Raw genomic sequence first — 27,679 nt, 5'->3', positions numbered from 1 at the left:
TGGCTTGCATCCAAGGGTACTTAGGGAACTCAGTCAAGTGATTGCCAGACCGTTCCTCATTTTTACAGATAGTCTACTGACTGGAATGGTACCAGCTGATTGGAGAAAAGCCAATGTAGCACCAATATTTAAAAAGGGCCCAAAATACATCCCTGGGAATTACAGACCAGTTAGCCTAACATCAATAGTATGTAAACTCTTGGAGGGGATGATAAGGGACTATATACAAGATTTTAGTAATAAGAACAGTATCATTAGCAGTAATCAGCATGGATTCATGAAGAATCGTTCTTGCCAAACCAATCTATTAACCTTCTATGAGGAGGTGAGTTGCCATCTAGATAAAGGAAGGCCCGTAGACGTGGTGTATCTGGATTTTGCCAAAGCATTTGACACAGTTCCCCATAAACGTTTACTGTACAAGATAAGGTCCATTGGCATGGACCATAGGGTGAGTACATGGATTGAAAACTGGCTACAAGGGCGAGTTCAGAGGGTGGTGATAAATGGGGAGTACTCGGAATGGTCAGGGGTGGGTAGTGGGGTTCCCCAGGGTTCTGTGCTGGGACCAATCCTATTTAATTTGTTCATAAACGATCTAGAGGATGGGATAAACAGTTCAATCTCTGTATTTGCAGACGATACTAAGCTAAGCAGGGCAATAACTTCTCCGCAGGACGTGGAAACCTTGCAAAAAGACCTGAACAAATTAATGGGGTGGGCGACTACATGGCAAATGAGGTTCAATGTAGAAAAATGTAAAATAATGCATTTGGGTGGCAAAAATATGAATGCAATCTATACACTGGAGGGAGAACCTCTGGGGGAATCTAGGATGGAAAAGGACCTGGGGGTCCTAGTAGATGATCGGCTCAGCAATGGCATGCAATGCCAAGCTGCTGCTAACAAAGCAAACAGAATATTGGCATGCATTAAAAGGGGGATCAACTCCAGAGATAAAACGATAATTCTCCCGCTCTACAAGACTCTGGTCCGGCCGCACCTAGAGTATGCGGTCCAGTTCTGAGCACCAGTCCTCAGGAAGGATGTACTGGAAATGGAGCGAGTACAAAGAAGGGCAACAAAGCTAATAAAGGGTCTGGAGGATCTTAGTTATGAGGAAAGGTTGCAAGCACTGAACTTATTCTCTCTGGAGAAGAGACATTTGAGAGGGGATATGATTTCAATTTACAAATACCGGACTGGTGACCCCACAATAGGGTTAAAACTTTTTTGCAGAAGAGAGTTTAACAAGACTCGTGGCCACTCATTAAAATTAGAAGAAAAGAGGTTTAACCTTAAACTACGTAGAGGGTTCTTTACTGTAAGAGCGGCAAGGATGTGGAATTCCCTTCCACAGGCGGTGGTCTCAGCGGGGAGCATTGATAGCTTCAAGAAACTATTAGATAAGCACCTGAATGACCGCAACATACAGGGATATATAATGTAATACTGACATATAATCACACACATAGGTTGGACTTGATGGACTTGTGTCTTTTTTCAACCTCACCTACTATGTAACTATGTAACATTCCTTGCATTAAGGTAAAAAATAGTTGGGTGTCCGCATTCCCCCTCACCGCCCCCCTTTTACTTAACTGAGGCCTCATTCAATCCTGTGCTGTGCATGTCTGCAGCTCTCCTCTCACTTCCGTGTCTTGCTGGGTTTGCTGGACCACCGGAAGCTATTGGCTCCCAGTGCTGTCAATCAAAGCCAGTGGTGGGGGATGGGGCCCGAGTCCCACTGTCTGTGTCAATGGACGCAGCAGCGGGGCCTGGGTGGGAGGACACACGAGTGGCCCCCCCCCCCCAGAGGACAGAGCGGAGGACCTGAAAGGAGGAGGTTCGTGGCCGCTCTGTACAACTCCATTGCAAAGAGCAAGTAAATATAGACATTGTTGTGTTATTTTTTTTATTATTTACTTTTTCGGCCCCTTTCACACATGTGGATCAGATCGCTCCATTGATCCCCGCTGAGCCGGCGGATGACAAGTCCGTCTCTGCACTCTGTGCAGGGATGGACCTGTCGGAGAGTCCGCTCTCCCCTATGGGGAAATCGGATGATTACAGACCGCCTGTCCGTTTTTAATCCGATCCGCCAGACGGATGGAAAATAGGACATCCATCCGTCTGGATTTTGCGGATCGGGGCGGACCGGATGTCAGCGGACACGTCACCGCTGACATCCGACGCTCCATAGGGATGTATAGGGTGACCGTTCAGATCCGTCTGAAAAAACTGACAGGCGGATCTGAACGGTCCGCACATGTGAAAGGGGCCTTACAATCACTTTAAATACCGTTCTAAAGCCAGTCCTACTCGTATATTACTAGACCTCAGATTCCTCCATCCATGCTATACAGTACAAGTGAACAAATCTCACTGTGCCCATTGTATTTTGGCCGCCAACCCTGCCAGCTGTCAATATACCCGGACAGTGCCTGCGTCGGATTGGATGCATTGCGCTGTACAGCTGGAAATTCTCTAGCATGCTTCTTCGACAGAAGTAGATTGAACAATTGACTTTTGTCAAACAGGACAGGGCCACCTACTGAGTGAAATTAGTACAGTGTATGGCCGGCTTTATTTTTTATGTTTGGTGTTTCTAAACTTTTTTTTTTTTAGGAATTGCTGTTGCTGAGTGTTAAACAATACTTTGTGCAGAGGCCTGCTGGAGCTCCCGTCAGCCGCTAATGACTGATTGGGAGGAGGCTGCTCACATTTACACAAGTATAAAGAGTGTATTGTGGGTTTTGGAAAGGGGGGTGGGGGGGAGCATTTAAATGATGTATCTTTGTTCTGCCGCCTGGCCCCGCTCCAGAGATCTCTCACAAGGTTTCGTGCTGACAAGCTATTTATAGTAATGTGGCCCCATTGTCATGGCAACAGAGCTGGAGGCCAGGGCGCGGGCAGCTATTTCTGGGAGGTTTGTAATGTAACACTGGGAAAGTTAGATTATCCTCTCCAACTAGTCCAACTTGAGATAACCGATCAGTGATTTCTCTTCCTCTACTTATTCTCCGCTCCATTGTGGTTGGTGATCCTCTTCAGTAACCTGTACAGCTGTGGGCCTATGCCGGGGATGAGGGTCTGATGGAGAGCCCCTCTAGGTGTTCCTTTGCTATCTGTGTGTGCTGGAGGCCCCTAGTCTAGAGCCAGCTTTGCCCCTCTGCCTCATTGTGGGAGGAATGTGCTTTACAGCCCGTCTACGTAAATTCTAAAAAAAAAATTATTTTCCTGGTGCGTTGGGTTGCATTTTACCAAGAGATGTTCTAAATAGCAAAAAATTGCTTATAGGTTTTCGATTTAATCAATTGTTGAGGTGAACTCTTTACACATTACAAGTCACAGTAACTCTTTAATGTTGCCAGGGTAAAATGGCACAGGGCCTGTATAGCAAGCGCCCTGAGTTACCGCATTATACCGTCATAGTATCTAGCTCCTCCCCGATTTTAGGAAACTTCATGTATGGGGCACACATGTGCGCTCTCCTCTCTGGGCCCAAATACATGGGTCATTGTACAGTGTGGCCTTATAGGTGCCTGCTATAGGATCTACCTGTAAATGATACATAAGTATTTTTAGTGAGCAAATATTTTTGTTTCCAGTATTTTTAGCTAACAATACTTTTGACTTTCATATTTTTAGTGGCCTAGTTCAATAAAGCTGAATTCATGTGCTTTATTGCTTACAATAAATACAAGCTGCTGAAACTCAGAGCTTCTTAAATACGTGTAGTGTTGTATGGTTTGTTTGTTTTTTTTTTTTTTCTCAGAGTTAGAGCTGTGAGTTGGTGGGATGTTCACGTGGATTACTTACCTTTTACTGCTGCATGTGCCACTGAATTCCACTCTCTTCCTCTTCCCCTGGAACCCGCTGAGAATCCATCTCCAGGAGTGTTGATGTCTTGGGTCTCCCGCATTGCTCACTGCTTCTGCTGACCTTGTGGCACTAAAGCGGAGGTGTGCGGGCCGTATGCTGCCCCCGGGCCTGTCTGGAGGGGTGCTGGGGATGCCATGCAAACATAGCAGCCTACATTGACAAGCCAGGCAAGTGCACACCTGTAGGGATGCCGGCTCTGCCATGTTTGCAATAGCACCGGCAGCAGGGAAAGCTGGGGTGCCAGGTAAGTAAATGCCGGATCTAGGGGAGTGCTAGGTTGGGCTGCGCCTCACCCAGTTTTCAGTTGCTGTTTTCATGTTTCTGTGCCAGGTCCTATAGCTTAGAGACATAAAGCATATACACAAAAAAAAACGTTTTATGGAACCCCTCTTGACAATTTATGCACAAATTAACATGCATTTCTTTAACATACTTGAAATGTAATTATTGTTAATAAACCTTAACAATTTCCACTGTTTAAAATTGTGTAATTGTTTTTAATAGCTTGTATTAGAATTGTATGATTGTTTTTAATAGCTTGTATTAGATGTTGATGAAGAGTCAGCTAAACGGATCTTATGTAACATTATTTACTGTAATTGTTAAAGGTGAAGTCCTAAGCTCATTTTGTTTTCTTTTTGTCTGCCCAGTTTTCTAGATAAAATCGACATTGTGCAACAGAATGATTACACACCCTCTGACCAGGTGAGTAACTCTCTATATACCATAGTATTCTGCTTGTATGTAAAAATGTTTCAGAGAATCCATTGAAAAGTGCATTTCTTGGTCTTGGGTGGAATGACACAAGGTTCGATTCAATGTCCATCCTTCAGAGCAGTCTGACATTGACTGTAAAGGTGTCCATTTTTAATGCCGACCATTCGATTTGTGTGAACTGACCACCCCATACAACACACACACAGTAGAGCTGCACGATTAATCGTAAAGAATCGAGATTGCGATTTAACATGGCAAATGAGATTTAATGTGGAAAAATGTAAAATGCATTTGGGTGGCAAAAATATGAATGCAATCTACAAGTATACACTGGGGGGCGAATCTCTGGGGGAATCTAGGATGGAAAAGCACCTGGGGGTCCTAGTAGATGATAGGCTCAGCAATGGCATGCAATGCCAAGCGAAAACAGGGGGAGGGGGACCCTAAATGCATCCAAACTAGGTTTGAGGGGTATATGAAGGGGATTCAGTCACCAGCCTACAGGTACCTACCTAGGTTTACTATACCCCTGATATCACAGATACCCTTTGTGAGCTGACTCAAAAGTGCTTGGTCAGCAAACAGACAAAGGTTGTTCAATGGACCATATTGCATATATGGAAGAGAGGAGAGGGGGAACAAGGGGGACCCCCAAGAAAAGATGGTCCGCTCAAGAACAAACTATTGTGAACCTAGATAGCTTTATTGTGTCAAAAATAAATACAGTACAAAATTCCACAGTTGCAATGCCAAGCTGCTGCTAACAAAGCAAACTGATATTTAGCATGCATTAAAAGGGGATTAAATCCAGAGATAAAACGATAATTCTCCCACTCTACAAGACTCTGGTCCAGCTGCACCTGGAGTATGCTGTCCAGTTCTGGGCACCAGTCCTCAGGAGGGATGTACTGAAAATGGAGCGAGTACAAAGAAGGGCAACAAAGCTAATAAAGGGACTGGAGGATATTCGTTATGAGGAAAGGTTGCGAGCACTGAACTTATTCTCTCTGGAGAAGAGACGCTTGAGAGGGGATATGATTTGAATTTACAAATACCATACTGGTGACCCCACAATAGGGATAAAACTTTTTTGCGGAAGGGAGTTTAATAAGACACGTGGCCACTCATTAAAATTAAAAGAAAAGAGGTTTAACCTTAAACTGCGTAGAGGGTTCTTTACTGTAAGAGCGGCAAGGATGTGGAATTCCCTTCCACAGGCGGTGGTCTCAGCGGGGGGCTTCAATAGTTTCAAAAAACTATTACATAAGCACCTGAACGACCACAACATACAGGGATATACAATGTAATACTATCATATAATCACACACACAGGTTGGACTTGATGGACTTTTGTCTTTTTTCAACCTCCCCTATGTAACCCCCCTTGCGATCTTAACATAGCATTTCCTCGATTCTGTGCAGACAGCTCTCTGCTCACTGCCGACAGCTGTCAAAAAAAAAAAAAAAAAACAGGCAGTCTGCCACGTTTATCACAAAATTAAAGAGAAATATTGTAACATTTCATTTAATGAATTTAAAAAAAAAAAACTAAACTGTAAAATTAGCCCAATTTTTTTGTATAAGATGTTGCACCGTGAGAATCGTGATCTTTATTCTAAGCAAAAAAATTGTGAATCTCATTTTAGCATGAATCGTGCAATTCTAATATACAGGTGACCTGAAAATCTATCAGACATTAACTATGATCTCTTTTATCGACTGTTACAATGATCAGTAAATTTACGACCAGTATATAGCGGACCATACACTGCACCCCCAACATGTTCTTATTTTACCTGCATTGCTTTAGGAGATATTATAATAGTATGGGTTTAATATCTTGGTTGGGATGATTTTCAGAATGCAGTAGAAGCCAGTCTTCAGTAAGAGACAAGACCTTATTTTTTGGTGGTGCCCCTTTCTTTCATGTTGTCATAGTCAGGAAGTGAGAGGAAAATTCTCCAACATGAGGGAATCTGTGGTTTCACCAGAACTATTTTTTGCATTGGAAGATTTTCCCTCTCTTCCTGTTCTTGTAGAAACCCAAAATTTTAAGTTTTCTTTTAATTACTTTCACTCTTGATGAAAGCAATAAACAGGACAAATAGAGTCGACGAATCTCCCTAATGAGGACACGGACAGCAATGAAAACCTGACAGGTCTTCTAATCCCTCTCCAACCACTTAAAAAAACAAAAAAAAAAACATTTTGTCTTTAGTTTTACTTTATTCTTAGAAATTGGTCTTACTTTTTTTTTTTTTCCCCTAGGACTTGTTACGATGCAGAGTCCTGACATCAGGAATATTTGAAACAAAGTTTCAGGTGGACAAAGTGAACTTTCAGTAAGTACCACTCATAGTTCATATATGCTCGGTTCTGTATGATAAGGAATAACAGGTGTGCATGAATGTTTGAAGAACAGTAGCTCTTGCATTTAGCAGCCATTCAAAATGTATAGATTTTTTTTTTTCATATGACTGTCAGTATGGTGTTATAATAGTGTGATGTAGGCTGACTGTTGCTTGTTCAGAATTTAAGGCAGCTGGAGACCTTCCCCACTGCCCTGTGAGATCATTTAGAGCAGAGGTGTCAAACTAGCAGCCCTCCAGCTGTTACGGAACTACAAGTCCCATCGTGCCTCTGCCTGTGGGAGTCATCCTTGTAACTGCCTGCCTTGCAATGCCTCATAGGACTTGTAGTTCCGCAACAGCTGCAGGGCCAGACACCTGTGATTTAGGGAATAACAATAATGATCTTGGCCCATCCAAGCATAAGGGCTTTTATAGAATGTATAGCATAAATAGGATGACCATGGACTTCAATACCTGCTAATCTACAGACTTCATGTCACCTTCCTGCTCTCTGGAGTACTAATGTACATCACTCATCCTGGATACCTTCTTCTTTTCCCCCATCCTACACATAGGCTTACTGAGCAAACACTGCAACTGCAAGCCTGCATTCACACTTGTATGATTTCAGATGGTACTTGAGTAGCACAGAATCGCATGACAATGGAAATCATATTGTTTTGATTGGTTCCCGTTACCATCAATGCAACTCAGCACAGCTTGATTTTGAAAAGGTTTCCTGTACTACGGTGCAATTCCACAATTGTGGACCCATAAAATATGCAAACCACTACTAAGCAGCATCCAAGTTGCATTACATAACATAACATTGCACTGAAAATCGGATTGCAGCAGTGTGAACCTAGCCTAAGCTAGATTGCAACTTTCAGCTGCTGTTGCAACTCAGATTTTATGGAGGTTCCCCAGTTAAATGGAGTTTAGTAAAGCGGAACTACACTATATCTGAGCACCACAAATCAAAAACTTAAAATTCAATCAAAGCAAACTTCTCCATACATGTCTCAATGCTTTATTTTGCTGAGAAATCGCTTAGAAAAACACCCCCTAGCATTTCTGGCCATCTTAAGTAAGAGCAGATAATTTATATAGTATTTACTTCCTAGAGTCCATCTATCCTTAGCTCAGGCATGCAGGCAGGAGGGTGTACTTAGCTGAGGAAACCACTCCTGAGAACTCCTGTATAACAATATTTGTCTCTGTATAACGATATTGGACTAGGCATGGAAACCAGGAAGTAACTGCTGAAATGTAAAAAAAAAAAAAAAGTTTGCAAAAAGTAAATATGGTATATGTTCCTATCTATTTACTAATGCTAGCAGCCTGAGGCTTAAACATAGTCAATGTTGATTGACAGAGTGAAGTTCCACTTTAACCTATTGACTTAAGCATATAAGTGAACTTGAAGATGGGGTGTTTATTTTACATATTTGCTGCCGGGAGTTCTTCAAGAGTTTTACATTTTTTCTTGCAGCATGTTTGATGTCGGTGGTCAGCGGGATGAGCGCAGAAAGTGGATCCAGTGCTTTAATGGTAAGTTATCAGTTGCGGTGTCAATCTGTCATGTAGATTCTGCAGTTACACATTTAGGCCTCATTCACACCTTCTGCAAGGGCACAAAAAAAACAACCTATTGTTCTCTATGTACCCTGTTCAAACCACAACACTGGTATCATATGTGAAACTGCAAATGGATAAAACGCGCTGAAACTGCGCATCATTTTCCATCAGTTTTTCTGCCCGTATGGTGTGAATGGGGCCTTGCTCTTTCATGTAAAGTTTTATTTGGAGGCTTGAGGGTTTTTTGTGGCTTTGTCATTTATTGCCATTTTAAAGATCATTTGAAATCAGAAGAATTCTAGATGCTGTACTTAGTGGCTGTTTCAGACAGAAAAGCATCTTTGCTGAATGGCCACTGTGAGAAAACCAAGATGGGTTAGCCAACCTGTATATACAGCGAGTGGGGAAAAAAAGTATTTGATCCCCTGCTGATTTTGTCCGTTTGCTCACTGACAAAGAAATGATCAGTCTATAATTTTAATGGTAGGTTTATTTTACCAGAGAGAGAAAGAACAAAAATATCCAGAAAAACGCATTTCAAAAAAGTTATAAATTGATTTGCGTTTTAATGAGTGAAATAAGTATTTGATCCCCTATCAATCCGCAAGATTTCTGTCTCCCAGGTGTCTTTTATGCTGAAATGAGGAGCACACTCTTAAGGCTGGATTCACACTATTGCAAATTGTCAGGAGATTGTAACCGGTTCTCAATGGAGCCGGTTCACACATCTCCAGAGTGAATTGTGCAGGAGTTCTGTGTGTCTTCTGGTCCATTTCAGGTCTGAAATCAGCTGAAAATGCGGACCAAAATCAGACCTAAAACGGCGAACAAGGACGCACCGAACCCCTTCTGTGAGCCGCTTCCTACGGCAGTGTGAACCCAGCCTCGAGAGTCCTCCTAATCTCAGCTCGTTACCTGTATAAAAGACACCTGTCCACAGAAGCAATCAGATTCCAATCTCTCCATCATGGCCAAGACCAAAGAGATGTCCAAAGATGTCAGGGACAAGATTGTAGACCCACACAAAGCTAGAATGGGCTACAAGACCAAGGAGCTTGGTGAGAGGGTGACACTTGGTGTGTTTATTCGCAAATGGAAGAAACACAACATTTCTGTCAATCTCCCTCCTTCAATGATCATGAGAGCGGTGAGGAATCAGCCCAGAACTACACAGGAGCATCTTGTAAATTATCTCAAGGCAGCTGGGACCATAGTCACCAAGAAAACAATTGGTAATACACTACGCTGTGAAGGACTGAAATCCTGCAGCACCCGCAAGGCCTCCCTGCTCAATAAAGCACATGTACAGGCCCATCTGAAGTTTGCTAATGAACATCTAAATAATTTAGAGGAGAACTGGATGAAAGTGTTGTGGTCAGATGAGACCAAAATTGAGCTCTTTGCATCAACTCAACTTGCTGTGTTTGGATGAGGGGGAAGAATGCTGCCTGTGACCCCAAGAGCACCATCCCAACCATCAAACATTATGCTTTGGGGGTGTTTCTGCTAAGGGGACAGGACAACTTCACCACATCAAAAGGACGATGGACGGGGCCATGTACTGTCAAATCTTGGGTGAGAACCTCCTTCCCTCGCTCAGGGCATTGAAAATGGGTTGTGGATGGGTATTCCAGCATAACAATGACCCAAAACACACAGCCGAGTGGCTCGAGAAGAAGCACATAAAGGTCCTAGAGTGTCCTAGACAGTCTCCAGACCTTAATCCCATAGAAAATTTGTGAAGGGAGCTGAATTTTTGAGTTATCAAACGTCAGCATCAAAACCTTAATGGCTTGGAGAGGATCTGCTAAGAGGAGTGGGACAAAATCCCTCCTGAGATGTGTGCAAACCTGGTGGACAACTACAAGAAACGTCTGACCTTTGTGATTGCCAACAAGGATTTTGCCACTAAGTCACGTTTTGCAAAGGGGACACATATTTATTTCACTCATTAAAATGCAAATCAATTTATACGTTTTGTGAGGAGGAGAGAGTCAATGCTGAAAAAATGTAAACAGTTTCTTTTCTTGTGTGGCCCATTGGGTCTTGTATATTCCTGTTATGTTAAAAAGTAATAAATAAAACTTTTCAAAAAAAATTTATACGTTTTGTGAAATGCGTTTTTCTGGATATTTTTGCTGTTCTGTCTCTCACTGTTAAAATGAACCTACCATTAAAATTACAGACTGATCATTTTTTTGTGAGTGGGCAAACGTACAAAATCAGCAGGGGATCAAATACTTTTTTTTTTTTTTTTTTTTCCCCCCTCACTGTATAAAGAAATTAAATGCATATATGGTATGTGTGTATATACATTGAATCATGGTGGACATAATTATTTTTTGGGGTTTTTTTTTTTTTTGATTTGCTTTTCCACTGATCAGCAGAAATAGACTCTTTAATGACAAAGTGAAAAAACGATCTTTCTAACCTGTTCTACAAAAAAAAAATTTTGCTTACACCCTCTTCAAGTCAGTATTTAGTAGATGCACCCTGAGCAGCCTTCAATCTGTGTGGATAGGTCTCTATCCGCTTTACACCACTAATCTTTTTGCGGAACTGCTCCAGGTCTGTCAGGTTGCATTGGGTTAGTAAATAATCAGACCTTTTGAAGTTGAGCCACAAATTGAGCTCTGAATAACCATTCTAGGACATTAGCAATTTTTTTTTCATGCTTGGGCTCATTGCTAGAAGATGAATCCTTTTCTAAAGCTGGCCATACACTAGTATATTTTCGAACAAACGTTCCTATGAAAATTTTCGGTACATTTGATGATTTGTCGTTTGGACATTTTCGTTTGCTTTTAACATGCAATTTTGGAATAAATATAATTTGCTGAACAAAAAAACACATTTATGGTTAAAAATTTGTTTGAGAAATATTTTCATGCAGTGTCGGTTTATGTGGTCACTCAGGATGCAGCAGGATGCTACTTGGCACGAGACCCGGAACCTAGTGGAGACCATCGGAATAGCGGTGTCTACCACAGCCATTTCCCAGTTCTAGAGAGGTCCCACTGGTATGGTATATACATAGTTACATTACTTCAAGCTGGACCAATGTAACTAGGTATAAAATTCCATACCTGGAAATCTTTACCTTCTTCAGGTATAGACCTTTGTTCCCACCCCTACTAGCCACTTTCTTGCATGGTCAATGTCCTTTTAAATCACTTTGCAGAGATCACTTCAAAAAGGACATCTATTTCTTTTGATCGGTGAAACAAAAACAAATTATATCCACTGCTTTGCTGTTTTGTGCCAAAAGCTTCTAAGTAAAAACTTGAATAAAATCTTTGCAATTTGACTGCCATATTTTAAACCATTGTAGTCTTTTCTTTATTTTTTTTTCCCCAGATGTGACAGCAATTATATTTGTGGTAGCCAGCAGCAGTTATAATATGGTGATCCGAGAGGACAATCAGACCAATAGACTCCAGGAAGCGCTAAACCTCTTCAAAAGCATCTGGAACAATCGGTACACATTTGTGTTTTGTTTTTTTTTCTTATTATTTTTTATTGGGTTTCTAAAGATTAATTTAGAGGTGTGAACACCTATGTATTTTTCTTTGAGTGTTTCTATGTTTTCAAAGCTGTGGGCCTCCTTTTTTAAAGAAATGCAGCCAAAGCTCATTTGGCTGTACTTCTCCTGTGCATTACAGGAGTTTGTTCTGCACTCCTGTGTGGCCCATTTTCAGCTGACAGCAGGCTGAATGTTAGCTGACATCACAGAGTCGGTCCAGGCTCGGGCAAGATCACAACAATTAAATCAGGACCCGCCCACATGCCTGGATCGGCCGTTCCCGCCTCCACAGCCCAGTGCTCCAGTGAGTGTGAGGGGGGGTGCTGTCAGAGTGCTACTGACTGACAATCACCAGCTCTCTGCTCGGGGAGCCCTGAGAACCGAGTGATTGGCAGTGTTTGATCGTTTGATGCTGCATCCACCTAGGTAAGTATAATTCAGAAAAAAAAAAAAAAACCTAGCCTTTTTAGGCTAACTTTAGAGGAAACCTTTTAAATCTCAGAACAGCAGCAGTGTAACAAAGATTTACATTTATTTCATTGTCCGACCTATACAATAATCAGTTTATTGTACAAAAAAGCAGGTGACCTGACCCCGTGAGATGCCCCAGTGACCAACTGTGGGCTTACCTGGTCTCATCCCTGATCATTAGAGCAGGAATCTCTGGGTGTCTGTAGACTACTAGTGGTTTTTATGTCAAAAGAATTCATGACCATACCATCTGGTCGTGATTTGCATGATGAGGTTCCCTGATCTTCACTGGAAATCTTTGAAGGACTGCAGATATCTGGCCATTCCTACTCAAAGGAACTGTGAACACTGCCAGATAAGATATACCTGCATGTTTGCTTTCAAGTGGTTGTTAACCCACTGTACCAACATAGTCTTATCCCCTCTGTAGCATAATAACATATGTCCCTGTGTCTGTGTAATGTAAAAAAACTTCCGATTTGTACCTGTATAAGCTGCACTCTGAGCACTCAGCTGACATGTCAGCTCCCTTGTTTCTCCAGCAAAATGCTGAAGTGGCTGGGGCCGAGCCTTCCTGCTGACGTCAGGTGGTGGAGGAGGGGGAGAATGAGAGAGCGGACGAACAGCTTGGAGCGTTTTCAAAGGTACAGATCGGCTGAGTTTTTACATTGCACAGGGACAGATGTTTTAATGCTACAGAGGGGATAGGAAGATTCTTTATCGGATACGAGAGGAGCAGGAGCCGGGGGGGGGGGGTCTGACGGAATCAGAAATAGACCACGATGTCAGGGGCTCAACAGCCATGATTATCGTGGTCTGTTTGCAGGGGGGAGGGTATAGCCAGGCAGGATCAGCCAGGTTTTTTAGGGTTATTGGTGGGGCCAAATGACACAGAACAAGCGCTGTGCTGTATAACATGCTTTAAAGAAACAGGATCGGGTTTTTTTCTTTTTTTGGGGGGGGGGGTTAACAAATGCTTTAAGTTTCCATTCAGATCAGTATTTAGCAGAACCTATACACCGTGCAACAGTGTTCTGAGTTCTGCATGTAACATGTGATGGCACTCATAAAAACTCCTGTATGTTCTTGACGCATGCAGGCAGCACAGCAAAATAAATTGTGCTTGCACAAATGTATCATAGTGCACAGTACAAATAACTTTATAAGCTAAATATCATCTTGTATTTCACTGTTTGCAATTTTTGCATTTGTAGGTGGCTACGGACAATTTCAGTCATTCTCTTCTTGAATAAACAAGATCTACTTGCTGAAAAGGTTTTGGCTGGGAAATCGAAAATCGAGGACTACTTTCCAGAGTTTGCGCGTTATACAACACCAGATGATGGTACGGTTTATCGATGTTTCTTAAAGAGGAGGTCCGATCACCCCTGCAAAATTTTAAAGCCAGCAGCTACACATACTGTAGCTGCTGACTTTTAATAATGGGACACTTGCCTGTCCTGAAGCCCAGCGATGTCAGCACCACAGCTGATGTTTCAATCAGCTGTCGGGTGCTTCCGCCGCCATTGCGTGTAAGGGAACCCAGCAGTGCAGCATTACGGCTTCACGCTGGGTCCCTACTGCGCATGCGCGAGGCACAGCTGCGCTTCCCTACTGGCCCGGCAGAGAAGGGAGCCGAGCCGCTGACGTAATTCGCTGCGGCCCGCACTCCCGGAAGTGGGGAACAGGATACCTGTTCCCCACTTCAAAGACAGGTATCCACTTTTTGGTGGAACTCCGCTTTAACTATAGACATGATTTTGGCATAATGAGTGGGTAAAGTTTGCCAAACAGGTGTTTTTGTTTTAATTTCCTCTTTTTTTGCCATCCTGTTCTCGTCTGAATTGTTTCTGTCTTCATGCATGTCGATGGGAATGCGAAGCAGCTCCAAGAAGATCATTGCGGCTTAGTGCAGTTCAGGATGAGGTCAGCTGCAGGTCAAATTCATCTCAGTGAATTCTGTATGATCTCAGAAGCATCCCAAACATATATCAAATGCGAGTGGAATGCACCTAAAAAGCAAGTTACAGTTGCCCTTACACAACCTCTTATTATAAGACCTAGAAATCATGCAATTATAGGCTATACGTCATATAATTTGAGCAGCCTGCACTGCATTACCTTCATCCCTGCACAGATGTTGGGAAATTGGAAATCTCTGGTATTATTTTTATGGGGGATACAGGAAACCCATGAATACATGCCTGGATATTCAAAAAATGACAGATTGCACACACTTGTCTATATTCCTTTTTAGTTTTAACGGTAATTGGTGTTTCCTGTGACTTTAAATAGTTTGTGTGTACCAAGCTGGTCCAAACTATTTCCTTCACCAACTGCTGCTGTGTCTGTAAGCAAGTAGCACTGTATGAACAGCATGTAGATTCAGCCGTACACAGTGCTTGGTTCCAGCTGTAAGACAGACTTTCCGTCTCACACCCAGAACAATGGCGCTCAGCCATTCATAGGCAGCTTTGTATTCTGTGAATGAGTACAAAGATTCCCCTGATTGGCTGAGTTGGAGAGTGTGATGTCGTCAGGCTACTACCATATGGTGGCCTATAGAACTTAATAAAGTGTCACATTTCAGTTACGTTTGTTAAAAAAAAAAAAAAAAAAAAAAGTGCAGTGTGATGCACTGCGATCAGCGCATCAGCACTGCTGTCCTTCTACCACACACCAACTGCTGCGTTGTAATACCGCGGTTGGTGTGTATGTACCCCTAGTTCCCTTTCTCTACAACATTGGTCTCCAAACTGCGGCCCAGGGCCAGATATGCCCTTTGCTTGCTTTTATCTGGCCCTTGGGTTGCTAAGTTATTCACTGACACCAATGGAGGGCACAATTCCTCCCAATAACATCAATGAAGAGGCATAATTCCTACCAATGACAACAACGATGGGGCACAATTCCTCCCGCTGACACTGATGATTGGGGATTGTTTACTGGCACTGATGCTGGGACTTTTTGTACCGATGACCACAATCTGGCCCTCCTAAAGTCTGATGGATAATAAACTCTCCCTTTGTTTAGAAAGTTTGGAGACCCCTGCGCTACAAGAATACTATACTATTTTGACCAGACAAAGTTTCAGCACTTGCTGGTTTTGCCTTAAGTTTGCCTCCCACTCATTTCTTTTGGTCATAGGGAGGCAAAAGGTACTTTTCCATCTCTGACACTACCGAGAAGGAGCAAAACTTTGTTCAGAACTGCCTGGTGTTGGGCAGGGCTAACGCTGTTTTCACATATGCGCACCTGTAGTTGACTGCACTTCATACCTATAATATTATTTTCTTTTTTTTCTTCCTCACAGTGACCGACAGTGTCATTAACCTTGTACCCCCTATGTTTACCCTTTCAACTTTTTTTCTTCTTCCGTTTTTAGCATCTCCAGAGCTTGGGGAAGACCCCAGAGTCACAAGGGCCAAGTACTTTATTAGAGATGAGTTTCTTGTAAGTATTTCTTTATTTTTTTTTAAATACTACTGCACATTAAAGTATAGATTTTCACATGTAACTTGTAGAAGCTCCTGCTGGGTGTTGTGTGTGTTTTTTGTTTTTTTTTTGTTTTTTTAATCAAACTCTGCCTGAGAAAAGTCAGGAATATACCACCTTCCCAAGCCCCCTGTGCTATTTCCAGAGCAGTATAGCTGACCCCATTTGTTTTAGTGCAAGTGACATCACAAGGCAAGGGCTAGTATGCAATGAGGAAGTTGTACATTAGCTTACTACTTTAGCAGCTCTGGAGATGCAGATTTGTACGTATCTGTATATACAATATATGTTAAATGTGAACAAAATGACTCAAAGTAAATGTTTCAAAAGTGAATGAATCAAAAGTTCTTGAATAAACAAGATGGTGCAGCTAAAGGTGAATTTTGAGTAGTGAAAAGTTTCTCACACTCCTCCCGGTGTAAACAAACTGAATCTTGTGTATAAACAATGGATAAGGTGGCACGCTTACCAGACTTGATGGATTACTGTACAGCATAGGAGTCAATAAGGCATTCTTGAGGAAAAACCTCAACAGGATTCAGCATGCAAAGTTGGTGATCTGCAAATGGGCCACTTCCAATATCAACAGAGGAAATCCACTATCAGAAGATGAGCTCCATAAGGTGCAGTGTTCCACATCAAAGGTGAACCCATCGTGGCAGGCAGCTTGGCGCAGAGACCTGCACTATATGTCCAGTGGAATGTTGGCAGCTTAATAGATTTATGCACAATTTTTCTACATTTATACTTAATCTCTTAGATGGGCTGAAACCCATAGTGTAGTAGTATTACATATTCTATGCCATTATTGCATGGTGAAGTTACATAGTTGAACTCCTTTTTGGCATGTTGGTGCAAATCACAAAGCTGGTCTAAATGTTTCTTTTTTGCAAAGTTTAGTGGCTAGCTTAAATGAGGGATTAGGATAGCAGCAAGCTAAAGCTTTACATGCCAGTATTTAAAGTAAACTTGTCACAAACAATTCAAACAGACAGCAGTTCGGACAGTGAAAAAAACATTTGGCAGCAATTGCAGCCTCAAGTTATTTGCACACAGCTGGATTGGGGAATTTTCTGCCATTCTTTGCAAATCCTTTCAAACTCAGTCAGGTTGGATGGGGACCATCTGTGGACAGCTATTTTCAGGTCTCTCCAGAGATTTTCAAGTCAGGGCTCTGGCTGGGCCACTCTAGTACATTCACAGAGTTGTCCCTAAGCCACTTCTGTGCTGTCTTGGCTGTGTGCTTAGGATCAAAGTCATGTTGGAAGGCGAACCTTTGGCCCAGTTTGAAGTGCTGTGGAACAGGTTTTAATTGAGGATATTTCTGTACATTGCTCCATTAAGCTTTCTCTCAACCTTGACCAGTCTCACAGTCCCTGCTGCTGAAAAACACCCCCACAACATGATGCTGCCACCACCATTCCTCACTGTTGGGATGGTGCCTGGTTTCCTCCAAACACAACGTTTAGAATTTAGGCCAAACAGTTCAATCTTGGTTTCATCAGACCAGATATTAATCTTGTTCCTCACAGTCTGCAAGTCCTTCAGGTGCTTTCTTTGTAAACTACAAGCAGGTTTTCATGTGTTTTTGTACTGGGGAGAGGCTTCCTTCTAGACACTCTGCCATAAAGCCCAGATCAGTGGAAGGCTGCAGTTATGGTTTTCCTTCTGGAACTTTGTCCCATCTCCACACAGGATCTCTGGAGCTCAGAGTGACCATCGGGTTCTTGGTCACCTCTTTTACTAAGACCCTTCTCCCCCGATTTCCAAGAGCTTGTTGCCCGGCCAAATTGAGCAGAGTCTTGATTATGCCAAATTTCTTCCGTTTGAGAATCACGGAGGCCACTGTGCTCTTAGGAACCTTCAGTGCAGCAGAAATGTATTCGTAGCCTTCCCCAGATCTGTGCCTTTGCAATAATCCTGTCTCTGAGTTCTGCAGGTAGTTCTTTTGACCTCATGGCTTTTGCTCTGATATAGTATGCATTGCCAGCTGTGAGGTTTGTTATAGAGAGGTGTGTGCTTTTCCAGATCATGTCCATTCAATTTGTTACCCCAGATGGACTCCAATCAAAGTTTCGAAACCATCTCCGTAACTGTGAAGAGAAATGGATGGCACCTGAGCCAAATTTCTAGTGTTGTTGTAAGGGGTCTGAATACTTATGCCAATGTGATATTTCAGTTTTTCCTTTTTCATAAATTCTTAATTTTTTTTTTATACAGCCACAAAAGCATTTCCATACTGATTTCATTGAGTGTATCTTTTTTTCTTTTTTTTTCTTTTTTCCCCTGCAGAGAATCAGTACAGCAAGTGGAGATGGCCGGCACTACTGTTACCCTCACTTCACATGTGCGGTGGACACAGAAAATATTCGAAGGGTTTTTAATGATTGTCGGGACATTATCCAAAGGATGCACCTCCGTCAGTACGAACTGTTGTGATGGAGAGATTTTCTTATATATTTTTTCCTTTTTTTTTTTTTTTTTTTTCTGGACTCTTAATTCAATTTAAAAAAAAGAAATGAAACTGCAAAAATCCCACAGAAAAATCTTTAAAAAAAAAAATCTTTAAAAAAAATAAAGGGGGGTGGGGAAACAATTCACCCATGAAGGGATGAAAAAAAAAACCTGCGTGCAAACTCCCTCTCCAGCTTGCACCTGTTTTTACTTGTTTCCTTGCTGCCGGACAATTGTGGAACTGTTAGCTTGCTGCCCTTCACTCCTCAATGCCCTGAAACAGCACGGGCTGGCGCCAAATCTACCCTTGACCTATGACCTCTCCCCCCTTTACACCCCTTTCCCTCTTCAAAATGCCAACATTTAATGCAGTGCGTGTGGAGGATTTTGACATAAAATAAGGTATACAAAATGCAGCTGGATAAGAGGGGCTGTACAGTAGGCTGGAGGCTGTACCTAGACTTTCCTCCCCTTTCAATAATAAGCTGGGCCTATTTTTTTTTTTTTAAATCTTCATGCATTATATCAACTTTGTATTCCTTCACTGCATTGATGACCACCAACTGAGAGAGAGGACACCTGACTCTTGACTGTAAAAAAGAGAAAAAAATTGTCTTGGTATCACTGAGCTGCCATCGTTGGATGTGCAGTAGTTGCAAGAGGTAATTTATTTTGCCTTTCACAAGGGTGCCATTTTTTTTTCTTTTCATTTTTCCTTTTTTAATTTTTTTTTTTTTTTTTGATAAACAATAAATACTTGGATATGAATGAATTTGAACATATCAATGTATTTATTTTCTAAATAAAAGCCCTGGCCATTTTAATTTGGTCACAGTTAACCATGCTTTTTTTTTTTTTTTGCCCCCTTTCTCACCCCACCACCACTCCACTTTATCCTTAGTCAACCTTTTGTGTGATCTTTAAATCTTCAGTCCTGAGCAGAATGTTAGACCTATCCGCACGAACATGATCACTTCCTTTTTCCTTCTGTACAACACCCCACTTCCCTACACTTTTATTTTGTTTTGTTTTTTGTTTTTCTGTTTTTGTTTTTATTTTACTGCTGGATTATTCTTTGTACAGAATGTAAAATGTATTATTTTGTACAACTTTATTGAAAAAAAAAAATAACTTGTAGAAGATCTTTGTGCCTTGATTTTGGCTGTGCCCTGTACAATGAGCTAAAGATGTAAGTATGTTAAAAAAAAAAAAATACTCTGTACAGCAAATGTCACCTCTGCCCCTCTCCCCTTTTCCCTTCCTGCGCTCGTTCGGACATCGGGCAAATCGATCTGTAGTACTAGTTATTTTTTTTTCTTCCTGGTTTACAAAAAGGAAAAAAAAATGTTTAGTTAAAAAAAAAAAAAAAGAAAATGTACAAATGTTGCAAATTTAACCACTTTAAAAGTGGGTCGTCATGGTGTGACCCACTGTGGCTTCATCGTGCTTTTTAACTTTTAGCTTGAACTCATTTAAATCTATCCAAATGCAAGAACCTGGCTTGTTTCTACATAAACAAAATTTTGCTACAAAGAAGTGCTAGTCGTTTTATCCTTGGAAATACCTATTTTTTATTTATTTTTTATTTTTTTAGCCAGTCTCCGTTACGTAGCCTATTTTCTCCACAAGCAACACACTTCAAAAATGTTTCTTGAGGAAATTACATAGGTTGACATTTCAATGATGTTTTTTGTTTTACTGTGCTGAGGATCCCTTGGCTTCGATAATTTGAGTCAGACCTGGTAAAAGTATGCAGTATGATGTGTTGAAGTGAGGTTAGTGACTCGGGGGTATTGAAGTCCTGGACGAGCAAAACAGCATGGTCACTAGCATTTTCAGGGGAGGTCAACAATGGTAGTCTAGGTATGTTACTGATGCCATCAGTTTTCTTGACAGGTCAGTCCTCCAGTTTGTTAAAGCTCTCAACAGCAAGATATTTGTATTTCTTTGTCGCCCATTGAGGGACACAGAAATAAGTATATTGTCACCTACAGGTGGTTTGAACACTGACCAACAGAAAAGTTTATAAGCCATCCTCCAAATCGCCCTCCCATGCCTCCATATTTTGCTAGTGTCCTAGGAGGTTGCACACATTTTCCTCAGCTCTGCTCAGTAAAGTAAATATTTTTTGCTAGCCTTTTTTCCTCTTGGATTTTCACTGGGACTTCAATCAAGCTTCCTCGCTATACCGCTGCTTGAACTGGTCTCTATATAACAGTGTATGGGCATTTCCATAGCACTAGTTTTGTAGGCCATATCTGGACCCCTCTGCCTTGCCTGACAGACCTAGTTGCAAGACAGCAGCAAAGAAACAACATCTTTTCCTAAGGCACAGAGAGGACAATCCCACTGCCATGGGTGACCTCAGCCCATTATCCCCAAGGTGGGTTTGGAACTGTTTGCCCTGTAATCTGAAACCTGCAAACCATATTGTAATAGAGTCTGAATCATTGGAGTCTTTCTCAGCTTCTTCAAGTGAGGCTGTGTCTTCCCCATGTCCATAATGAGTTTCCATGTCCACTCAGCAATCAGGGTATTCTGGACACGGAGTTTCTAAATGTGCTTCAGCACAATTCCTTGCAGATTCCTCCTGATACTTGCCGAGTGTTCCTTGCTCAGGTCAAGCCTATGGGCCCTGTTACGATCTGATTCAGATTCAGAGTCCCAGCAGTCTACCTTTGAAGGGACTGTTTTGAGATATATTCGTGCTTCCTGCCATTGACTGGGGGCTTGTTTTAGACCTTATTCATGCAGTTTAACCCTACATCTGAAAGATCAGCCTGACCTTCTAGGCCTTTCGATATTTTTGGGCTGTTACAGCTGCAGAGACTTTCCCACTATACTTAATGGAAGTACCCTGAAGAGTCCTGAGAGTATGCATGAACTTTTTCCCTTTGTGAGGGGACTTGTTAACTGGTAGTCAGCTCGCACCTTACATACACCAGTGAACCACCCTAAAGGAAGACCACTAAATGGGTGCTCACCTGTTCAGAATCCCACTGGCAGGTTTTACTCTCTGCCCTATTTTGGCTTAGCTTTAAATTTGTCAGAACATGTCACAATCTGTGGCCTCCCCAATCACTGGGGTCGGTCCCTGCTTCCTGTACCAAATAGAAAAAATCTCCTTGAGCCTTGTGCTTCAGTTGTGGCGGCTTATTAACATCTAAGCTTGTGTCTCGTATGGGTATAATGATAGTACAGGTGTACCCTGCAGTCTGACTGTGCCCATGGAATGCTGATGCTACTGTCAAGGTGCTGTTTTGATTTAACCTTCATGGGACTTGGTCTATTTAGTCCTGACCTTGACCCGATCAGCAACCTCATGACTGGACAGAGTGCCCTCTTGCCTCCTTGTAGGCTTGTGGAATGTTCAGTAAATTTCCCCTGAAGAGAATCAATTTTTTTGCAGCGATGTACTCTGCACCCTTATGAAGGGTCTGGCACATGCAAGATTAGGCAGGGTTGGGCCTTACAGATCACAGAAGGGTTGGGTGGGCAAAGCTTGAACCTGCCTGTGCAGACCAGCTGGTCTTTTTACAGACCTAGTTTTGTCAGAGGTTCCCCTGACCTGTTTTCCTGTGGGTTGTTACAGTGCTTTCTTTGACGGTCGGTTCTGCCTTATTCAATGGTTTTTCACCTGTTTCAGTGGATTTAGGCTTCAGTCTCTCACTGGTTCAGGCCCTGTGTTCCTTCGGGTGGAGACGTTTCTCTCTGGGATTATCCTCTGTCTTGGTCTTGTCATCAGGTTGATCCTCACTGGCATCTCCCTGGTTATTGCCAGTCTCCCTTATTTTGCAGGGGGCTTTTTTTTCTTCTGGTCAGATTTTGGTGTTTTTTCTTCAGTTGTTCCTGAGTTTGCAGACAGGAATACTTGTCTGTTACCCACTTCTCAGTTGGACTGCTTTTTGGATGCCCCCCCCTGTATATAATCTCCAAACCAGGAGTCCACATAGTGGATAGTGGAGTGACACAAGTCTCACCCTACCTGGTACTGCTTTCTATAAAACTGAGACATGCTAACTAGAGGAGGGGTATATGGAGGCTGGCTTACAATTTTCTGCTTGCCAGTGTCCACACATCCTACAGGTGTCAGTATAACCCAACTGTATCTGAATTCCATTACCCCTCAATAGGCTCCAGCAAAAAATATTTGATGGTAAGTATAAAAATCCTTTTTTTTTTTTTTTTTTTTTTTTTTTACTAGCTCTATTTAGCTGTCACGGACATGTATTTTACCATGTCAGGCCTTTCTTACTTTGACACACGGTGAGAATTTACTCTTGGGAAATTTTCCATCTTGGCTCAGGAGACCTATGTATTGCTTGTTTTTAAATTATAAAAATTTCAGCCCATGAAGAGTGGATATGTCAGTTTGTGGTGGACACTGATGGTTTTAACCAGCTAGCATGTTATGTCACAAGAGGGGAGGATCTCTCTCCAAAAGGTCTCCTTTTCTGTCATCCTGTAAGTGGCTAATGGAGGTGCCCCCATAGGATATGTGGGGAATTGGCGCACAGGCCTGGAGCTCAAAGTTTAAGGACCACTGTATGAATATCTCCCTTCTGGTGCCTGTACACATTACTGGAAGCTGAAACTTGTTTTGTCAGTTCAAAAACTGACACAAATTCCTGGCATTGTTTTGTTGGAAAGAATAACATTCAAAGATGGATGGTGGAGGTGGCTATTGATGAAAAACACAGGTAGTTCTAATTTCATAACCTAAAAGTGACACACTCTGAAATCCTTGTTAGTCCAAAGTTAAACTTGAGGAAATCAAGTTCCTGTTCTGCTCAGTAAAAACCTCCCATGTTTTTCTTTTCTTTTTTATTCAGTAATTTTTGTGCAATAAAGAGCAGGACATTGATTGCATGTTTTATTAAATTCAACAACTGCCTGTAATTTAACCTCCAGCTTTGAACAGGAGAGATGCAGTGAGCTAGTTCCAGGAGCAGGGGCATAAGAAGTCTAAGAAATTCTGACAAAACAACGAAGACTATTGTGGATCCAAGGAAGAATGTTGTTTTTTTTGTTTTGTTTGGTCTACCAGAGAAAGTCAAGACTGGATGCAGATTGAAATAAAGTTGAATTTTTTTTTCACTTTTTTTTTTTTTTTGGATCAAGTACAAAATGACTTGTTTAACAATTCTTCAGTATATGTTTTCCATTTTGAATAAACCAAAATCTTTCCTTTTTTTAAAAAAAACTTTCATTTTCAAGCCATATCCTAGTTTTGGATGTTAAAAAGTTAATTTAATGTAAAGTTTTAAATGCTTTCCCTCAAAGAAATGGATGGGAATGGTTGTCATCGGGACAGAAAGACACAGTCTGAGTAATCATTGGAGAAATTTCTCATTAATTTATGCCCTAACTGGAAGTAAAGGGGGGGGGGGGGGGGGCACAGACCATTAAAAAAAAAAAAAAACCTGACAGGTGCTTCCACCCTGTTCCTGCTTTATTTAAAAAAAAAAAATGTTTTGCCTGGAGCTGGTCTTTAATTCTGACTGGATGATTTAAAATCAAGCTTTTGTAAAAAAGCTTTTACCAACCTCTGCTGTGCACGTAGCAATATTGTTAGTTTATATACTGACATTTATTTTATTCTTTATAGTGGTATATTCCAAATGCATTTGTCAAAAGCCATGGGCAGCCCCCCCCCCCCCCCCCAAACTTCAAGGCAGCAGCAAATCTGTTTAGATCACAGTGTAAATTAAGCACACCACCTCATTTGTGATTGTGTCAGGAGATGTGGAATTATGTAAAATGCTAAAGGAAATCTGGCAAGAGAGGTCATAGTACCATGTTAAAATCCCAAAGCTGATCTTTATACGGGACTTGAGAAAATGGTCATGAAATCCTATTGTGGGAGACATACAGGCACCCCCCCCCCCCCCCCCCCCCCCAAATCATCATTAATGCCAACTGCCTATAATCTTCTTTAAAGTATAAGTTCACCTTTTCAGAAATAGTTGAGAGCCGGTCACACTCTCCTGTCATGCAAATTGGATGCTGGGAAAACCCTCATCCAATTCGCACATTTGGGAACCCAGCCTTAAGATCTGTTTAATACCTTTTGAGAAACCCACTGAAGTTGGTTCAATGGTCAGCCCACCCATAAGTTATGGTTTTGTAACGGAGTCTGGTGCAGTGAATCACCTGCTGTCTTATCTCTTTGGGACTTGAGCAGTGACATCTCCCTCGTTATATATTTTGTCTCTCTTCCTGCTCTCCTGTTACATTTTTGTCTTTTGAATTTCTCTTGGGGCCCATTCACACTACAAAACAGCTGCAAGGCAATTGTGTTTTCCATGTGTATCTCTGACCTAATTGTTGAGGGTGAGAGGTGCATTGCATTTCTGTGCATTTACATGTTTCTGTGCCAGTGTGATGTTATGCCAGCTTACTGGATAATATTGCACTGCTCTGGAATGCAGAGAAACGCTACATTTTCTGTGTCATTGCAGGTGCGTGCCTTTTTCCACGAGGTGACTGCACATTGTTTGAATGAGTACTTAGTGCATGATTCCTTGAAAACCCAAACTGCCATCGTTTTCAGCCATGGGAGCATTTTGGCTGTAAGGCATCTGTGATTGGTTGCAGTCTCCCTCAATCAATTCCCCCCATGTACTTCTCTTTGACAGCTGTTGCAATTTCTACCTAACTAAATTCTGCTCATTTGAGTTCTGAGATGATCAACTTTGGCTATTAAAATCTATATTATCAACTGACCCTTTAAAGCAGGGGTGCTCAATCTTAAAGAGTGTGATCCACTTAAGTGGTTTGGTAACTGGTCACGAGCCCCAATGAAATTAAATGGTTCAGAATTTTTAACTTTGAATATCATAATAGATATTTTACCCACTTCAATACCGTGCTATAGCCAAAAGACTGCTACAGTGCGGTACTCTAGTTCTGGGAAGGCGTCTATAGATGTCCTCCCAAAGCCCCGCCCCCTGCTGCACACATTGGCCACGCTCTGTGTTTTTTTTTTTGGACACAGCTGATCACAAATTGGGGTAAAGAGCCAATCACAGTGGCCCTTTACTATGTGATCAGCTGTGTCCAATCACATGTAAACAGACTTGTCCGTTATCGGCAGTCCTTACCTCATGCGTAGTGTCAAAGGAAAGGAGTGTCAATAACCGGCATGGCTGTCGGCACACTGTTTACACTGATCATCAGCGCCGCCCCCTTTTGTTTTTTTTGTTTAGCAAAAGATTAAAAAAACACCAGTGGTGATTAAATACCACCAAAAGAAAGCTCTATCTAAAAAAAAAAAAAAAAAAATGATAAAATTTCATATGGGTAGTGTGCGATCGCGCAAATGTCATTTAAAACACTGACCAAGCTGAAAATTGGCCTGGGCAGAAAGCGGGTGAAAGTGGTGGGCACTGGCAGCCATTGCTGATGGGGCTGCACTGATAATCATTACACTGAGCATCAATGCAGATCCCCCCCCCCCCCTCCCCCTTTGAGGCTTTCCTCTCCTCACGCACTGTTCGTGAACAGAGGAAAGCCAATAAATGGCACTTCCTATTTACACTCTGATTGGACACAGCTGTTCATATTGTAAAGCGCCTACATCATAGGCTCTTTACTGAGATCAGAGATGTGGTGCGTCTGAGAGAGACGTCATACGAAATCCACTCTAAAGCTGGGCTCACACTGGTGCGATCACAGACATCGCATGTGAGTCACACCTCATTGCTGTGCACATCACATGCGATGTCTGTGCGATGAAAATGTAGCCATATAAACTATGGCTGAAATCGCATCACATTTGCACCAAAATGGTACAGGACCCTTTTTTTTTTTTTTTTTTGATCCGCACTGAAATAGGATCACATGGGTGTTTACAATTGAACCAATTTGGGGGTGTCATTAGCTTTACATTGACACCCCCAGCAGTTTGCGGATGTCAGTGTGAACCAGTGTGCGATGCAGGAACCCGCACAGGAATTGCAGGGTTTCCCGCAGTGAAACAGGACAGAATGGGAAAGCCATTGTGCTATAGGCCGGGTCAGAAGTGGTTAAAGTATAAGTTCAACTTTAAAAATAAAATAATAAATCCATCTTTTTGCAGGTAAAAAAAAAAGGAACATTTATTTATTTATTATTTGGAGCCTGGAAAGCATTGCACCTGCAATCAGCAGAGTGTGGGTGCCATGCAGGAGTTCTGCAGACTTCTTAGTGTATTTGTCTGCTCGTTTGGGCAGACAGGTACACCATGAATGAACTACCAGAGCACTCAACAGCACCGTGGTAGTTCATTAAAACTACAAGCTGCCATTCAAAGAAGATGGTAAATGACATGGAAGGCAGGGCAGAGTCCCACATGGGCATGTTATTTTCAAACAGTGTAAGCGGGTGCCCAGAGAAGATGCTAGCTGTCACTCGGGAGAGGCTTTGGCTGCTGGAGCATGTTACATGGCCCGCAATAGTGGCTTGTGTATGTTGTCAGGATTATGAAGAAGTGGCAGTCATTTATTATTATACAGTATTTATATAGTGCCTACAGTGTGCACCGTGCTTTACAACATGAAGGCAGACAGTGCGATTCAAAACGAGGAATTAATAGAGCGGCGTGCACCCAAAGAAGGCTGTCTGGGTTGCCATAAGTTTGAGGTCGTGAGCCACATCAGACTGCTCTGGGGCCCATGGATTGAGCATGCCTGCTTTAAAGTAAACCTGTCATAAGAGAATAAAGACTCCTTTTACTGTCCTAAAATATCAGTTGCCAGGATGGTCATGTAAACTCTCTGACTTAAATACTCAATCAGCCATAGTATTGTGACAGTTGACTCTTAAATAACTGATTATCTTGTTACAATGACATCTGACAGTGGGTGGGATATATTGGGCAGCAAGTGAAAATGTTGGCCCTTTAAGTTGACGTGTTGAAAGCCAAAAAAATGGACAAGTGGAAGGAGTTTGAGCAGCTTTAACGAGGTAGCTTGTAATGGCTAGACCCATGTCCAAAGCCAAAAGTGCCCACAATGGGCACATGAGCGTCTGTCAAAGCTGATTCACAGAGCAATGGAAGAAAGTGGCCTAGTCTGATCTTTTACATCATGTGGGTGGCCTGGGGTGTGTGTGCATTACTTACCTGGGGAAGAGATGACACCAGGGTGCAGTATGGGAAGAAGGCAAGCTGGTGGAGGCAGTGTAGTGCTTTAAGTAATGTTCTGCTGGGAAACCTTGGGTCCTG

General features: G+C 42.1%; 1 protein-coding gene across 2 annotated transcripts in view; it reads left to right on the top strand.

Annotated features, from left to right (window-relative positions):
- GNAS (GNAS complex locus) overlaps positions 1-19,614 on the top strand; it is a 268,558-nt gene extending 248,944 nt beyond the window's left edge. For both annotated transcript variants that reach the window (XM_073607565.1, XM_073607566.1), the window contains exons 6-12: positions 4,536-4,590; positions 6,871-6,944; positions 8,446-8,504; positions 11,889-12,009; positions 13,740-13,870; positions 15,911-15,978; positions 18,313-19,614. In XM_073607565.1, the coding sequence (XP_073463666.1) occupies positions 4,536-4,590; positions 6,871-6,944; positions 8,446-8,504; positions 11,889-12,009; positions 13,740-13,870; positions 15,911-15,978; positions 18,313-18,459 (655 nt within the window). In that variant the 3' untranslated portion in view covers positions 18,460-19,614. The remainder of the gene's footprint in view (positions 1-4,535; positions 4,591-6,870; positions 6,945-8,445; positions 8,505-11,888; positions 12,010-13,739; positions 13,871-15,910; positions 15,979-18,312) is intronic.
- Positions 19,615-27,679: the final 8,065 nt, after the last annotated feature.

This window comes from Aquarana catesbeiana, linkage group LG12 (assembly GCF_042186555.1).
Source record: "Aquarana catesbeiana isolate 2022-GZ linkage group LG12, ASM4218655v1, whole genome shotgun sequence".
NCBI lineage: Eukaryota > Metazoa > Chordata > Amphibia > Anura > Ranidae > Aquarana > Aquarana catesbeiana.
The sequence above is the reverse complement of the archived record's forward strand: the minus strand, read 5'-3'. Positions and strand labels throughout refer to the sequence as shown.